This window comes from Eutrigla gurnardus (assembly GCF_963514095.1).
Source record: "Eutrigla gurnardus genome assembly, chromosome: 4".
Classification (NCBI taxonomy): domain Eukaryota; kingdom Metazoa; phylum Chordata; class Actinopteri; order Perciformes; family Triglidae; genus Eutrigla; species Eutrigla gurnardus.
Window position 1 is genome coordinate 12,585,538 of NC_139918.1, and position 13,188 is coordinate 12,598,725.

Consider the following 13,188-nt stretch of genomic DNA (forward strand, 5'->3'; position numbering starts at 1 on the left):
AGAGTAAAAGAGACGTCATAATTCAAAAATCACGTATTTGGATTCCTGATCACTGCTCTGTAAATGAAAGCATGACTCCTTTTAAATTAATTAAAAAAAATAATAAATATTTATTAGGATGTGTGGCTCTTTAAACATCCACATCAGAATACAGATATGTAAAGGGATATGTTGTGAAGTGGGGTTGCATGAGGTACTTCTTCATAGTCATTGTATGGAGAAAGAGAAAAGTAATACATTGTGTTTCAAACATTTTACAAACCTAAAAACAGCAATATCAGCTGAAGTGTATTCTATATTAAAAAATATGTTCAATGCTTTACCTTGCTGCCAGACAGTCTTTTACAACAGGGAACTGAGGTTTTTTTGCTCGTTCCCTGAAGCTACAGGACACAAACCAGATATTTTACATCTCACAACACAGAGCTTTCTGGTCTTCTGCTGCCCTGATTGGTTGGTTATTTTGTATTATTGTTTGACTTTGGTGAATAACAAAACCAACCCTTTGAAAAAACAGTCACGCAATGATGTAAGTAAACTAACCAGTGGAGGCAGCGGTAGACCAGCAACTCCATCTTCTGAGAGGTAAAATGACTGTTTTTGTCAATGGAGTCTTGTGGCTTTGAAGAGAGCTGAGATGGATTTAACAGCCTCGGTTCTCAGTCGGAAAGGGCACTCTGATGACAAGGTCAAGCTGTGAAAACATCCTTAATATAGCCAACTCTTACACTGATATAGATTTTTTTTTTTGGTGTGTAAAATACATCCATAGCAGTACAGTACTTTGTTCCTGTGCGGGTACTCTGATTGTAGATGATACACAGACTGAGAAGTACTTAATGCAAACCCTTTTAGAATCTGAACTATACCTTGTACTGCGCTGATAAAAATGAAAACCTCATCAGTGCAGGACTACTGTTGTAACCAGACAGATAGGTGCAAAGTTGCAGCAGCTCAGTGTCAGGGCAGAGGTGATGGCTGATAGCAGGAACCTCCAGTTGGTTCCAGTGTAACACCTCCTCGGGTGAAGATGAGGAGGAGGAGGAGGAGGAGGAGGAGGAGGAAGGAGACAGAGTGATTCATCACAGCTGGAGGAAAACACCTGCTCCTCAGCCCACACAAACTCTACATATGGCCATGTAGACGCACGCATTTTTATTTTTTTTCTGGCCAGCCTTTAACCCATCAACCTATAAATGCTTTTCCCTTGTTTCCTCCCAGCCCACGCACAAACACTCACTGAGTGTGAATCATGATGCACGTCACTGTTGAGATATGAAATCTTTAAAACCCATTTAAAAGAAACCACGTAGAATATTCCTTTCAAATCAGAAAAGTCAAATATTGCTCAACAAGCTATAGTAAACATGTATATAATACACCAGCTGCCAAACTACATTCCAATATTAATGGATTTCACAGGCACAGGATATGCTTTTTCTTTTCTTTAAAAAAATAATTATTGTATTTTTTTAAAAACATTTATACATTAAGGATGTATTACCTTCCCCTGAACATATTGTCCTTTCTTATTCATTATTGATTCATTTTTTCACATTGCAATTTAGTTTCACAGGTTTCACAGACCTTCAAGTCGTGCTATCAGGGTTACAGTTCCATCCACACTACATTGCCAAAAGTATTCACTCACCCATCCAAATAATTGAAATCAGGTTCCAATCACTTCCATGGCCACATGTGTATAAAAGCGAACACCTAGGCATGCAGACTGTTTCTACAAACATCTGTGAAAGAACAGGTCACTCTCAGGAGCTCAGTGAATTCCAGCGTGGTACTGTGATAGGATGTGTATATATATATATAGATAGATATATCCTGGTACTGTGATAGGATGCCACCTGTTCAACAAGTCCAGTCGTGAAATGTCCTCCCTCCTAAATATTCCAGTCAACTGTCAGTGGGATTAGAACAAAGTGGAAGAGATTGGGAACGACAGCAACTCAACCAAGAAGTGGCAGACCACTTAAAATGACAGAGCAGGGTCAGCGGATGCTGAGGCACATAGTGCACAGAGGTCACCAACTTTCTGCAGAGTCAATCGCTACAGACCTCCAAACTTCATGTGGCCTTCAGATTAGCTCAAGAACAGTGTAGAGAGCTTAATGGAATTGGTTTCCATGGCGATCAGCTGCATCCAAGCCATACATCAGCAAGTGCAATGTAAAGCGTCGGATGCAGTGGTGTAAAGCAGCCACCACTGGACTCTAGAGCAGTGGAGACGTTCTCTGGAGTGACCAATCACACTTCTCCATCTGGCAATCTGATGGACAGGTCTGGGTTTGGTGGTTGCCAGGACAACGGTACTTGTCTGCAGTGTTCCACGTGTAAAGTTTGGTGGAGGGGGATTATGGTGTGGGGTTGTTTTTCAGGAGCTGGGCTTGGCCCCTTAGTTCCAGTGAAAGGAACTCTGAATGCTTCAGCATACCAAGAGATGTTGGACAATTCCATGTTCCCAACTTTGTGGAACAGTTTGGGGATGACCCCTTCCTGTTCCAACATGACTGTGCACCAGTGCACAAAGCAAGGTCCATAAAGACATGGATGAGACAGTTTGTTGTGGATGAGCTTGACTGGCCTGCACAGAGTCCTGACCTCAAGTAGCTCCACCTGGCGGACCAACCGCTGCTGACTGACATAAAAAGCGTCACTCATTGAGAATTTTGTGCAGGAATGTCGCCACAGACACAGAGATCCTATTTCTGGGCAAAGCAGAGAGTACAAGCACTTTCATTAGTGGGTCACATGATCAATCACCACTGTTTTAACTCAGTCTTTGATAGCTAGGAAGTAAAAAGACAATTGAATAGTTGAAAATGTTACGGACCGACACTTGAAATTGACAAACGTGTGATTCATGGCATGATTGAAACTGGATCCAAAAATGATTTGTGTCTGGCTGTTGACTACCGTACATATTTTCAGTACATATTTTTTTGCTAAATAAGGTCCCATGTGTGACACACAAAGGAGCGGGACCTAGACGCTATATTTGAAAACATTACCTTCGGATCCACAGTTGTTTCAGCACTTGTTTCATGTTTTGTACATCCTCACATCCCTGTGAGTTTGCTCCTTTCTCTCAGCAGAGATGCCGAACAGCTCAGGCCATTGTTCTGCTGCCGTTTACACTTATTCTTAAAAAAAAGAAAGATGTAAGAGCAGAATAAAAGCAGGTTTTGAATAAAATGAAGCAACGCTGCTCCGTGTGAGGAAACATCCTGCTGTTACAGACTTTTGTCTCTGAGCAGGATCGCAACCCGGCGTAGTGAATGCTGCAGAGCTAATGTAAGAGCTGCCGCGAGGTCCCCGGTGCTGCTATCAGCTCTCAGGATGCTCAGGCTGGCAGAGTGATCCCCGGTGTCACATCTGAAGCAGCTGCTCTGCACTGTGGAGGACTGACTCATAGTGTGGGCTGTTGAAGCTGCTGTCTGGGAAACATTTCCCTCTTCTCATACACAGACAGTTGTCTTGTTTAAAACTATGTTTTTCGCTACATCTAACTTTATTTTTGTACCAACTGTGGCTGGCTTTTAAGAGTCACTTGAAAGAAGAAGCATAGTTGTGCTTCACTATCCTCCCAAACTTGTTTATTCAAACACTATGATGCTGTGATTCTGCTCTGTAAGCCCATATTTTCATTTGGACATTTCTCTCAGACTAGCCACTGGGTCTGTGATTAGTATTGCGTAAAAAATTTGATTAAACTTCCTCAATTATGCCCCCAAAAAAAGTGTTTTTTCCGCTCGATTGAGATGACTCTCACCTCTTTGGAAGAAGAGTCGTAGCTAAATGAGTTATGGAAATGCCTTTGCAGAATACGTTTTGACACAGCATTTAACTCACATGACTGAGCAGGTGTCTCAGCTTTTACCATCTTCCCTTATTCTTCCCTGTTTACTGGTGCTGAGGTGCCTTACAGGTTCTACTGGCCACCAGGGGGCGACTCCACTGGTCGTAAAAATAAGTCTGGTTGCATGAAAGTCTATGAGAAACTGACCTTACTTCTCACTTGATTGATTATCTCAGTAATTATTGTAAACCTGAGTTTATGGTCTCATCTCATTCAAGTCGTCTTCAATCCAGCATGATTTTCATTTCGTCAATTATGGTCCATTTAGAGTCAAGCAGACCACAAAGCAGGGGATGATTTAGGGCGGGGCTACCTTGTGATTGATAGGTTGCTACCATGGCGTTGTTCTGTCTGGGAGTTGTCTATTATTTCTTCCTACAACGTTGACTCTCAGAGTGTGTTTTCACTTCATCAAAGTTCATTTTGGTTGCCTAAAAACGTCACTTCTGGTTGCAAAAATTCTAAGATGTCGACAGACAAAAGGCCGAACTGAAGACTTCAGAAATGGGAGCTCACAGACCAAATCGGCGACATCACGTTGACTACGTCTACTTCTTGTAAACAGTCTGTGGTCGCATATTCACCACAAAGCAGTTGGTGGAAAAACGCCCAATTTGCATTTCAGGTCCGTTTGCTTAAGATTCTAATGGACACATGACATTTCATGACAATCGAGGGGATTTGATCTGTATTTACATCAACTATATACACTGGATATATTGAGGATTTAAGGACAGATTGGCATGAATACATCAAGGTAATCAAAAAAAATCAAAGCCATCGTCTATTTTTTGTAGCATTTGCCCTTTTCAGTCTTCAGACTTCTGGGGCTTTTTGGGAAACTAACAGGTTGGCCAACCCAACTATGATGTCATCGATGTGTAATTTCTTTGTTGAGTATGAACTTCAGCATAGACTGATGACAGTCGAGGAAGGAGAAACATGAAATCTCTAAAGGGTCAGTTGAATGTCGGGAGTTACAAGGAAATAAACAACTGCCAATCCCCATAACTGAATGCATTTCAGAGTGAAGGATTTAAACAATTTGACGACGCTGAAGGAAGGGAAGACGGAGGAGAGAGATTTTCTCCAGAGTCATCCAAAGATGGCACCTGGTGTTGAGGGAGATAACGTTCGCCCTGCAGCTGTCTATAGGAGGCTCCGTCTCCGCATTTTGAATTCAACAGGGGGAGCTGAGGGGAGGTCAGACGAGTCCACAGCAGATAGGAAGCAATTTGGTTGGAGTTCGGATATTGAGCTTTAAACGTGGTCACCTAGCGTGCGCCCACACACACACACACACACACACACACACACTCTCCATTTTATTTGCATTTCCTGTTTTAATTGACTACTTCATTTGTTATTCCTCCATTTCTTTGCTATTTTTCTTCACAGTTTGGTGAATCCTTCCTGGCTTTCTCTTTCTAAATGCAACTCCAACACTAAAATATACGGTCATATCTAAATTAAAAAGTGCTGATGATAAAGAAGGGATTTTAGTCACAGGAAAGAGAAGAAAGTTAAAATAGAAGAAAAGATGGAAGAAAGTAAGAAAGGAGGAAGACGAGGAAAGCAAAGTGGATGAAAGACGAATGGAAGGAAAAGAGAAGAGAGAAATAGTGAATCAAGGCAAATGTTGAGCACTACAATGTTGATTGGTAAACAATAACTCAAGCTGTTTGATAAATGTAGTGAAGAGACAGACAGACTGTCAGACCCTGTTGTGGGTCAGTAGGATCCTGGTGCAGCCTGTAGGTTCTCAAAGGGCTCAGGAAGAGCAGAGGCTGATGTGGTGCAGTGCAACCCACAACTTTCAACAATCCTTCCAGGGTTCTTTGGATGAAAAGGGTTGTTAATGGAACCCTGGAAAACCCCTCTCTTCAAGAGGTTCTGGGTATAACCCGAGCCCTTCAGGAAGAACCATTATTTCTACGATTGTGTGCTAATATGTTGGTTTATTTCCCAGGAAGTACGTTGACTTTTATTTTACTCACTGGGGTGAGTGTCATTAATCTCTACCTTCTTCCCTTTCTTTCCCCGACCTCCTCACCCCGTCCCTTCTTCTCTTCCTGTCCTCCGCTCTCCTCCAAATCCCACCTGCCTCCTCTTCCTCATCGTCAGTGGGCTCCAGACGGACGAAGGCCTCCACCTGATGAAGATACTGGCTCGCAGGGCTAAGATCCAGATGACCGACTTCGCCGATCTCTCGTACGTGTTTCTGTTTTTTTATCTGTCAGCCACAGACCAGCAGAGAAAAAAGGCACACAGGGTTCTGACTCCTCCCTACTGTGATAATGCTGTAAACAAATCATATTCTGATATCAGCAGCTTACCTAAAGCTGCTATTTATCCTGAAGGTTTAAACCAACCATTTGTCCAACTGTGTAGTGAAGTATCACAAAAAAAAACCCTCCACCATCCTGCTCATTTCATGAATAATCCATTGCTATTGAGCATGGCGATCGGTTCGCACCTGTTCTGGCTAAACATGCCAGTAAATAAAGTCTGTTCAAGCAGAGCCAGCATACTGGAAGCCACACATTTCACACCATTCATGTGTTCTCACAAGCATGGACCGGCAGCGACATATATCAGGCTGCAGCACGGTCTACCTTTTTATGGTTTGAGTAAATGGCCGACACAATCAATCACACAATCACTCAAACAATCTACGTTGCCTTTTTTTCAAACTTCTCATAATCTAGCCGCTTCAAGCGTAGAAATATGATGTTGTGTCGTGATGATCATTATGAATGGTATTTAGCTCATATGGACTTTTCCTTAAATAAAGGAACATGTTGATGTAGATATATAAAAAACATTGTCTAGCAACATTATGGAAAGAGTCTCAGGCCGCGTACACATGACCTTTCCATTGACATTGAACGACTTTACATGGGCTTGCATCACATTATGCCAAAATGAATTGTGGGTCCGCTCCATTGCGTCGCTTGTGTCACTTGCGTGGAAAAAAAAAAAAGTTGAGAAAAGTTCATCTTTTCAGGCGCCGTCTATGGTATATGGCGTCATAGTTTGGAGCTTTGGAGCTCTGACCAATCTGTGTTATTTGACGCACTGAGTGAGAACGTGTTGGCACAACACATTGTTAACATTTGGCTCCTGTTTGTAACTCACTGTGTGGTGCACTGTATCTTCGCTGCAGCATTCTTTCAGCCTCTCTCTATCTTTAAACATCAGATCGGCATGACTAACCATAGAATATAATAAAGTTCACACCTCAAAATATACAGATATGGTTGTGCAGGTCACCTTTTCGATTGTAAACCAGCACACACGCACACACATACACACACACACACACACACACACACACACACACACACAGTTCCAGCAGTTTGTTCACGAAGCTAAAAATAAGCACATTTCAATGCTCCTAACGTCCTTCTATGACTCTCTGCCCTGTCATGGAGCGGCGCCTCAGGACATATAGCCCTGCCAGCTGTCACACGGCCAAGCAGTTAGATTAAATCAAGAATTACATCTGGAAGAAAAACCTCAAATTCATCAGCGTGACCGCACCAAAATGACAAAGGCCTCCATCCTCAGACTAGGAACACTGACAGAGCAGCAGCGGTGTGCAGATGACTCATCGTGTTTATCGGGCGCTTTATGTTTCCCCGCATCAACCGTCTCGTACCTGCCGGTTCATGTGGGCGTCGATCTTCCCAAAGGGGCGATGCATCTCTTGTTGCAGCTCTTCAGATGTTCCCCGCGGAGGAAGAGCAGCGGCGGCTCCTCCGCTGTTACCCTCCAGCGTGTCTGATCGGAGAGTGCAAACTGGTGGGATCAAAACAGAGTGGTTTTTAAAGTTAAAATCAGAAGTGAATAAGGCAAAGAAAAGAAGAAGAAAAAACAGTGACCTTACAGAGTAGAGATACAAGGACGATGGTTTATTTTCCTTCTCTCAACACATTTTCCTGCTCGGAGGGGGGGGGGCTGCTCCTTTGCGTTATTGACACATTGGAGTTGAGCCGCCGCTGACTGCAATCATTTATTAATGAGACTGAACTCAGCCTGAACCCTCTCTCGTCCTCCTTCTCTCCCTTATTCTCTGTGGGCTACTTATCTACTTCTCTCCGTCGTCGCCTCCCTCTCTTCTATTTCTCTGCTTTTCAACCATCTTCTTCCCTAGTTTGTCTCTGTGGACAGTATTTCTGTCCCCCCCCCCCCCCCCCCCCAACAGGTGACAGTGGGTTTCAGTTTCAGCGCGGTGAGCTGCAGACAGCAGAACAAGTGCTACTGCAGTGGTTTGCAGTTGAAGTGACTGCTGTGGATTCTAGTCACACAGTATTCAGACAGTATGTACTCTATAGGGTGTGTGTGTGTGTGTGTGTGTGTGTCGTCACAGTTAATAGGCTTCATGCAGCTAGGGGCCCAACATGGTTCATCCAAACCCGCAAAGAAACTTCCAGAGAATGAAGTGTATCGCAACGTAGGTCTTATTCCAAAGCATTGACCATCCCCTCTATCAGTTCCGATAACGCTTCAGCTCACCAAGTTAATTGCTGAGGTCCGGTTACCACAGCAGCTGAGTTTATGTCAGTAAGCGTTACAGTAAACAACAACAATTTCTTCGTCCCCAACCGAGGGAATGATCTCATTCATTCCTGTTATGTTGTGCAGCCTTTTTGATGCCGAAGGTTCACTTTGCGATTGAAGTTGTAAAATAGTCCCGGTCAATGTTGTACCATGTGGTTATTGTTCTGAAACTATCTCGGTTAACATTGACATTATAACAAGTAGTAAGGGGGGGGGTTTAGCTCAGGAGGTAGAGCGGGTTGGCTGGCAACCGCAAGATCGCCGGTTCGATCCCCGGCTCCTCCTAGCTGAGTGCCTGGTGTCCCTGAGCAAGACACCTCACCCCAATTGCTCCTGACGAGCTGGCTGTCGCCCTGCGTGGTTGACTCCACCATCGGTGTGTGAATGTGTGAGTGTGAATGGGTGAATGTCAGTCATTCCTGTAAAGCGCTTTGGATAAAAGCGCTACATAAATGAAATGAGGCCATTTGAGTAAAGGGGGGTAGGGGTCTCTTTCTAACATGTGGTCAACATGAAATGGACGTTGTGACGCGTGGTTAACATGGTGAAACGGTCTTGGCCATTGTTGTAAGAGCTGGTTATCAATGTGAAGTGGTCTCACACATGATTAACGCTGTGAAATGGTTAATGTAAGGTGGGATGAACGTTGCGAAACCGCCTTGGTTAACAAAGTGAAACGGTCGTGGTTAAGGTAACGTGTGTTTAACAGTTAACGTGTCACACAAACGCAGAATCCAAAGACACCAAACTGCATCAGCATCACTATTTGATGTCCTGGAAGTGAGACTGAGCTGAAATAGTAGCTTGACAAACATTATTATTATTATTATTATAATGTATAATTATCCAAAGCGACCTACAATAAGTGCATTCAACCATGTGGATACTGTGGAGATGGAAAAGCTAATGTTATATCTTCTTGTCAGGGTTAAGTAAGTAGATTTGCTTTGTTTAACAGAGGTTGCGAACCAGTGAGTCAGAAAATCAGTCGGTTTATCCGGATTATCTGAAGCACATTATTTAGAGGTGAAACTGAAAGTGAGCGCACCTGAAATGTCGGCGATAACTCTTCATTCGTCGCACGGGAAAACGTTGTTCATGCACGACATCAGTGAGAAGGATGCCAGGTCTTACTGCAGACGGTTTATTGTTCACCTTCATTTTCTCTTCCAAATAAGTCAAACTAACTTCAGATTTGTTGTTTGTCTTCTTCATCATTTGCTTTATTACTGATAGTTATAATGGCCACATGCAAAGCCATCCTTCACCACACGTCCGATGAAACCCATGCAAGAGAACACCAGGGCTCGTCACTTTGTCTTACCCCTCCAGCTGTTTTGGTTAGCTATTTTTAATGATCCGTCACTTTCCAATTACCTTCCTCCGTGGCTGACGCTGCGGCCGTTGTTGGGCACTCGTTCATCAAAGCACATGCACTTTTTCTCTGACGTGACCGTAGCCGTGCGTGTTCCAAAGACCGTGACATACAAGGTGACAACACACAGCAGACAGGTAGAGAAGGGTGACGTGGCTGGCTGCTTATGTGTGTATCTCCATTGGAGAAGGCTGCAATTTACGTCAATTTAGTTCAAGAATCTGAAAGCAAAACCAATACTTAGTTGTGAATTGGTAGTAGACCACTTGTAAACCACTTGTATCCTAAATGACTTTAGTCGTTATCCCTCTCCTGTCACTTCTCTGCTTTGGAAATCCAACAGTTTGAGATCCACCGCGGCTGATTTCCATCCCTTTGTTTACATTGGACAAATGAAATGTACTTTCAAAATAAAAGGTGATACATTCAGAGTTATTGCCTCCACTCGGCTCCATAATGGTGATGGCGACGTTGTCTGGCCCAGCTACATAAGCAAAGCACAGACAAGCTCAGATTACAACACACACAGAGGGAGAGTGACTTCTGTCTCTGCTTATGTCGCCATTTCTCCCTTATAGAGGCAACGTCACACCCCTTCCAGTATTCCCCATGGAATTATATACATTATTATATTATAAAAATACACTGTTGCCCATAAAGTTGGAATATGTTGTTTTCAGACACAATCCTTGTTTATTCCTACTTAAATGCATCAGTAATCACCAGGTGCAATGAATACATTATGATTACATTATGTGTCACAATTACCCAGGTGAAATGAATTCATGCATAACATTTGTTTGGCGACAAAAAAAGACAAGACATTTGCAAATGATCCCAACTTCATGTACGACCCTGTATGTGCGGTTGTCGTAAGTAGCGTGAATCATTAGTGTTGAGAGTCTCTTCAGAGAGAGACGGCACATTACATAGCAATACACTGTAGGTTACTGTGCTATAGAAATGCTATGAATTTTGAATTCAGCACCGTTAAAATGCTCAGTATTTCAGCATGGTCTAAATGCACCAACAGTTCCACAATCCGACACACAACAGCTGAAAAACAGCTGTGGATGTTGGTGAGACTGCTCACGAAACAAAGCAATATGTTTTTTTGACATGAACGCTAAAGCCGTGTGTGTGTGTGTGTGTGTGTGTGTGTGTGTGTGTGTGTGTGTGTGTGTGTGTGTGTGTGTGTGTGTGTGTGTGTGTGTGTGTGTGTGTGTGTGTGCTCTGAGGTCTCCATGTTGTAAATGCCCTCCACGGTGCCGATAAAGCAACTGAACTTGAATTGAATTTGAAGTAAGACAGAGAAGGAAAGGAATCCATGTGCGTGTGTGGACAGGTGGGGATTGGGTGGCTATGGGTCGCACGATTCACACACACACACATACCTTCACACACACTAGCTCTCTCCGCCCCCGCCACCCGGGGCCCCGTTGTTCCCGCGGCACCTCGCCGCGCTGCTCGGCTGCTGCATTGAGTCGCTGGGTGGCCCGTACTGTTCTACTGTTCTAATGCACCTTTTGTCTTTGTTCTCCTATTCTGGGAATGAAAGGAAGGAGCTGCACACTGGGGAGAGTGATGGATTGGAGGCAGAGAAAGCAAGAGAGAGAGAGAGAGGGAGAGAGAGATACAGAGCGAGTGAGAGAGAGGGAGAAAGCTGGGGGTCTCTTTTGTTGCAGGCTCGGTGAAAGCCCAGCAGGGGGAGCCGCCTTGACAATTTGTCAGAGGCGCCACGCTTATTCTCCGAGGCCGCCCCGGCTCCTCACCGCTGTGGCAACGGCAGTCACCTCCACCAGAATAAGTAAGCCTGAAGACAAAGGCTTTAGACTGACACTGAGCCTGCTGACGCTCCTCATTTACCCAGCCTGCCTCTGGCTTTTACCGCCGGGCTCCTCCGCACCACCAACTGTTTTCCAGAGCTTTTTCCCCCTCCCCTTTAACCTCTTCAAAACCAGTTTTCCCATCATTTCCCTCACTATATAGATTTAAGGGAAGCAAAAGCATTTCACATTTTGGACAAACACACATTTATTTGTTTATTTTACTACTTTGTCTGTAGATTTCTCCAGATTTTACCAAAATGAACCATTGGGTTTGAACAACGCCAAGTTGCACAAAATGAATTTAAGGATATGTTCATCTCAAAGAAGACAGACGGAAGCAGGTTACAGCATTACTATAAAGAAAATGACCCATTAGAAAGTGCAGACATTATGTCCTCATACCAGAGTGTGTTTCTTTTGATAGAATCGCATTTTATGAATAATAGACTAAACAACCTTTTTGCTCTACATGTAAGAGCAGCAATCAAAGTAATTCTCTGTCGGCAGCAGCTGCAGCAAGATCACGCAGTGTCTCTTGTAAATATAATTCAACTCAGGTGTTTTCTTTGCCATAAAATACATTTGTGTGACCCCACCAGCTGCTGGAGGAATTTATTTAGAGTCTTAACGGTTGTATAGTGCATCAACCTGCAGTGGTGATTTTTTGCCATGGAGGGTTAAAGGGGACGTATCATGCTCATTTTTAGGTTCATACTTGTATTTTGGGTTTCTACTAGAACATGTTTATTGTTCATGAGACACATTATTTGTGTCATATGATCCATCCGTGAATATACCTGCCTTCATCCTCCGTCTGAAACACTCCGTTTTAGTGTCCTGTCTCTTAAAGATTCCTTGGAAATTCAATTAAACTCAAGCAAATAATTTGCATGTGATGCCTCCTGTCATCCCTGAATCAGGAAATAGAGACAACATGTATCTTAGCGGTCTGCGGTCACCCACCACTACGATAACAGAGACTGAATGAATGAAACTATGTGTATAAACCAGAAACGGGTAGAAACAAGCTCGCTGACGTATTAATATCTATATGACGTTATTTTAAGTGTTGATGGAGCAGCTACACTGTTAGCATAGCCAACCGCCGATCGATCAGAACTCCATTCAGTAAACAAGCATTTAAAAGTTATTTGCTTGTCATCTTTCAGACAGATCTAACAAACCATGACTTTTTACAGATTGTCGTCCATTATGAATTTATTTAGTCCTCCTTTGTATCTGTTTATTGCAATTGGACCACTGTAGTAAACCAGCCAATTCACCAATTAAATTCACCAAGCACCTCGGGGTGATGTTATGAATGTGAATAAACACAACTGATTTTGCAGTCAAACTCTTGCAACTAACGTAAGGTCGGAAATTTGTTTCACCTCTGGTGTGAATGTACGTTAATTCTGCAGGCAGAATATTTTTAGGTTGCTGTCTTAGAAAAAAATAACCCTGGTTTTTATTAATTGCTTACCTGATTTGACCTGACACTGGTACCCACCTGTGCAGAACCAAACCTTCAACCCTTAATATTATTAAAA

At 43.3% G+C, this 13,188-nt stretch overlaps 1 protein-coding gene across 1 annotated transcript in view; it reads left to right on the top strand.

The window, feature by feature from the left end:
- LOC311012355 (receptor-type tyrosine-protein phosphatase N2-like) overlaps window positions 1-13,188 on the top strand; it is a 228,559-nt gene that overhangs the window by 56,710 nt on the left and 158,661 nt on the right. The window contains exon 10 of the mRNA XM_084007783.1: window positions 5,996-6,082. Within this exon, the coding sequence (XP_083863909.1) occupies window positions 5,996-6,082 (87 nt within the window). The remainder of the gene's footprint in view (window positions 1-5,995; window positions 6,083-13,188) is intronic.